This window comes from Chaetura pelagica, unplaced genomic scaffold (assembly GCF_000747805.2).
Source record: "Chaetura pelagica isolate M959 unplaced genomic scaffold, ChaPel_1.0 scaffold532, whole genome shotgun sequence".
Taxonomy (NCBI): domain Eukaryota; kingdom Metazoa; phylum Chordata; class Aves; order Apodiformes; family Apodidae; genus Chaetura; species Chaetura pelagica.
This window is the reverse complement of record NW_009952282.1, coordinates 482,734-487,276: the sequence shown is the minus strand read 5'-3', so window position 1 is coordinate 487,276 and position 4,543 is coordinate 482,734. Positions and strand designations below refer to the sequence as shown.

At 47.0% G+C, this 4,543-nt stretch overlaps 1 protein-coding gene across 1 annotated transcript in view; it reads right to left on the bottom strand.

The window, feature by feature from the left end:
* Window positions 1-4,543, bottom strand: part of AGAP1 (ArfGAP with GTPase domain, ankyrin repeat and PH domain 1) — a 243,146-nt gene that overhangs the window by 41,741 nt on the left and 196,862 nt on the right. The window contains exon 12 of the mRNA XM_010007801.1: window positions 1,196-1,344. Coding sequence (XP_010006103.1) covers window positions 1,196-1,344 — 149 coding nt within the window. The remainder of the gene's footprint in view (window positions 1-1,195; window positions 1,345-4,543) is intronic.

Below are 4,543 nucleotides of genomic sequence, written 5' to 3'. Positions count from 1 at the left end.
ACAGCTCCAGACCTGGTGGGAAGGACTCATGGAGGAGAGGTTGGTGGAGGATCTGCCATGGGAGGGACCCCGTGGGAAAGCAGGGCAGGACTGTGAGGAATCCTCCTTCCTGAGGAGGAAGGAGCAGCAGGAACCTCCAGCCTGTGAACTGACTCTAAACCCCATCCCCCTGTGCTGGGGGGAAAGGAGGGAGAGACACTGGGAACAAAGGGATTTGGAGCTGGGAAGAAGGGAGGGGTGGGGTGACATGTGCAAGCCCTGCTCTGTCTGTGTCTGTGTCCTGTGGGTATTTGATTAATGTGAAATTAAGTTATTATTTTTTCCTCAAGTTGAGTCTGTTTTGCCCAGGACCTTAATCAGTGAAGATCCCTCCTTGTCCTTTGTCTCAACCCAGGAGCTTTGTCCTCCTCACCCCAGAGTGTGTGGGGGAAGTTGAGTGGCCATGGGGCTGTTCCTTTGTTGTCGTGTTGGGCCCAAACCAGGACAACTACTCAACACCTTGCTCTCCAGTTGTGAAGTGTTTGCAAACACAGAGACTCCAGAAGCAGAACTTCTGCCCTTCCAAAAATGAGCAATGGCTGAACAAGCCATTTTTTACCTTCTGTTTCTTTATTTAGACAGAAAGGGAGAACAAAATATTTTTGTCATCCTATGAAATTAGTGCAAGGTAGAGGCCTCATCTTAGGCCATGTCCTTCTTCCCCCAGAACCCTTTGATGAACTGCTTCTGGATGTGCTTTCTGTTACATTAGTTAAGGCACAAACCCATAGAATGTTAAGCAGAAATTTGACTGAATGAGCTAGGTTTCGGATGGCTCCACTCCTCTCCAAGACAGGCTTTTCTTGAAGGGCTTCCTACAGACTGACCTGAAGCAAACCAGCAGTGACCATGCTGCACAACTTTCCAGCAGGGAGACTCCATGACCTGACCCCAAGTTTCAATCAAAATTTTAAGAGCAATACTGAAGGCAAAGAAGATCATCCAGGAGCTCCATCAGCTCCACTGCTGTAAAAAATGAACTGGCTACAGCACCAGCTGTCCCAAAGCATCCGAGAGGTGGCTGCAGCTCCAGTGCTGTGTGGTGTGCCTGACACCACACATCTCTGGGAGGACAGGCTTAAAATCCAGAGTTCTGGACTTTGCTTCTCTTTTAAAGCTCAACCAATTGTTTTCAGTATTACTCTGAGCACCATACCTTGTTCTTGCTGCTCTCACATGACTGTAAACTGGCCAAGATCTGACTCTCTATGGCTTGTACCCAGGCGTCTCTTTCTTCATATGTGGTAGCTTCAAAGTGCCAAGTCTGGCCGGTGAGAGAGACAATGATAAACTCGAAGTTTTCTTCTTGTTCTGAAAAAAACCAAAACAAAACCAGGCAATAAGAGGAGAAGTTTAAGGATATTGATAGTCAGGCCTAAGTAATTTTGCTTGAGCATTTCTGCAACGTCACAAGCAAATGCAGGTCCAGCCATTGGAGGTTTGAGGTTAAGATATAGCCAGGACTCTCCATCAGAAAACAACTTGTGGCTCCACTGCTGCTTCCCTCTCTCTTTTTCTGCAGATAAAGTATTGTTTTGGGTAAATATTCCTTTCCTGTGTATGTTTGGTGTGGAGTCTATACATGCCTCTAACGCAAAGAGACTAACAAGCACTACTTAGAGTTGAGCTGCTGTTGTGAAAACCAAAGTGTGTCACAAATCACTGAAAAGATGAATGCACTACAAAGAACTGACAACACAGAAAATTGGACAATTTACCCTCTCCCTTCAAGCAGTTGTTTACATGCATGGATGTATTAAAAGTGGATATGTTAAATTTCTAGTCTCCAGCACAAATGCAGTGGGTTATAATACAGGCTTAAAATCAGTTCAACCTATTCAACATTCACGTTCGAGATGAGAAAATGATGTGAGGAGTTGGCAGAAAGGGTCACTGAAACAGCCCTGAGGCTCCTAGAGGATAAGGACAAGTATTCAGGCCAGAAGATTGCAGAGCAGGAAAATAGCCAGCAGAACTGAGCTAAATGGACCTATCCTCTTAACTACACATGGGACACCAAAGTCAAATTAAAAAAAAATCAAGGAAGCTGAAACAGAGCAAGAGGAATTGGGAAGGGCAGGCATGAAGCATGAAAGGAACAGAAATAATAGAGCACAAAGTTCTGGTGAACATCAGCCATAATGGGCTTTAGAAAGAGCATTTGCACTCCCTTGTCTGCTAATGACTTATTATCTATTCAGAGCCATGAAACTCCTGCATTACCTTGTCACCCAGAAGCATGCCAAGATAAGTGACAGATCCAGCTGTAAAGCCAGTGCTGCTGCTCCCTGGCAGGCATCTCCTCAGCCTGTGGGACAGCTGCTTTTCTTTGATGAACTCCACGCTAGCAAGGCCAGCACCTACACTGCTCTAATGAAGTCTCAAAAAAAGGTTACTTTGCACCTTGGGGTGAGAATAAACACGGAGGTGAAGGGTATTTCCAGGTGAATGAGCTGCATGAAGCTGCAGTTTTGCTAAAAAACAGAAACAAGCCAGTGTGTGGGATATGTGGGACAAGAAAGAGAAGGGAAATGATGCCTCTGTACAGCTATGAGTATTTGTCACTTCAGCCACATGGTGTTAACAACAAGCAGATGGGATCAGCATCCAAAATATTCTAACTAACTATGGGAAAAAACCATCATTTATCAAACAGAGCCTCTGAGCGTTTCTGAGGAAGGTGGAAGAGGAACTACTCAACATGAAGGAAAATGATGCTCAGGCCCATGTGCTGTCTCCTGCAGGACACCACAGCCATGGTCTTCTACTCAGGGGTCAGGGGGGGAGCCTGGGGCCAGTGGGGAGGGCACAGGCAGGAGCTCTGCACCAGCTGAACAAACCACTGAACAACGGCGAAGGGAAAGAACAGGAAAATCTGAATCCCACCTGAAGCAGCCCCTGTGGAGGCCAATTTCAGAAATTCCTCAGGCTTTGGCTTTTCAGTGGCTTTTAAGCAGCCAAACTGTGTACTCCTGACATCTTACCAAAGGAGGATTTCCAAGTGCTGGCCACTAAACGTTCAGAACACCCTGTGGGAGGGATCCTGCCACGCTCAGGCTTTCTAAGCCTCCCTCCATGTCCAGCACCTCCTGCCTGGCTGCCTCAGCCATTCCCTTCCCCATCCTCAGCTCTGCTCCAGGCTGCATCAGATTTTCACACCATTCCTGTGTGAGCCCAAGGCCTGGCAGCAGCTGAAGGAGGTGCCTGCTTGAGAAAACAGGCCTTTTTGCCACCTCGAATTTAAAATGCCCCAAACCTCCTTTCCAAGCAGTGAAGAGGCCCAGTGGGGAAGCAAAGACACAGAAGAGCATCAGGAGATTTCTCAGGTGCACGTGGCAGGGGTGACTCCTCAATGCATAACTGCCTGGTATCTAACTCCTACTTAACCAGTACACAGGGGTAGCTTCAGAGAGCCTTTCCACACCAATCCTGAACCAGCCCATCCCAGGTGACAGCCGTGCCAGCTGTGTTCAGGAACACGTCTGCTGCCCGAACACACCACACGCTCTGTGCTGAGCACAACTGGGAAAGAAAGCAGCAGCACCTGCCCCACGTCCCCCACAGGGCAGTGCTTACACCAGAAGGACAGCAAACGTGGAACATCCTCAATCACCCAGGAAAACCCAGGCGGCAGGATGAAACTGTTCAGTTTTACTCTTTGGCGAAATTACAGGTTGCGCTGGTTAAATCCCTCTGAGCCCAATCACAACATTTTATTAAAACAGTTTTCCACGTTTAACCGTTATTCATTGAAAGGTCCACGATAATAGTATTTTAGCACCATCAACCTGTCGAAATCAACCTGCCCAATTACTCCAAACTACATTAATAACACCGGATATTACACTAATTGTGTCCAGTTTCTATGCAGACGGGGTCCCGTGGGGCTAATTTTGCGTCCTCGGGGGCAAGCAACTCAGCCATCAACTTGATTTCCCCAGGAATCCCTCCTCATTACACAAGTCCAGGCTGTCAAACTTTATTTTATTTTTTATTTTTTTAAAAAAAAAGGGTTAATGGGCCAATCAGTCATCAATTATTTCCTGGAAGGCCAGCAGGCAAAGGGTTAAAGAGCAAAGAACAGGCTGCAACCCGTTTCCATTTGGAAGTTATTAGCAACAGGAGATGTCTACAGCTTTGTTGATGTTGTTTGTTTTCCCCCCTTTTTTTGAAGTGGGAATGGGTGGCTGGGATGGGAAACGAGCTGATTACGATGGTATAACTTACTTTATTTTTTAGAGGAGCAGTGGAAGTGGGCACAGAATGAGAGTATTTTAGGAAACCCACCACACCATCAGAACCACCACGGCACTTGAAGAACCTGCATGGTACCCCTGCACATGCTGCTTTCACCATCCTCTTTTCACAGTAAAGTTGCTGCACTTATAACACTTCTTTTGCTCTGCCAAGCTGCAGCCCAGCCACTCAGGCAACAAGATACACAAGTTCTTGGAAGCAAAGGGCTGTGCAAGGGAAACCAACCACTTGGGCATGGTCTCACTGC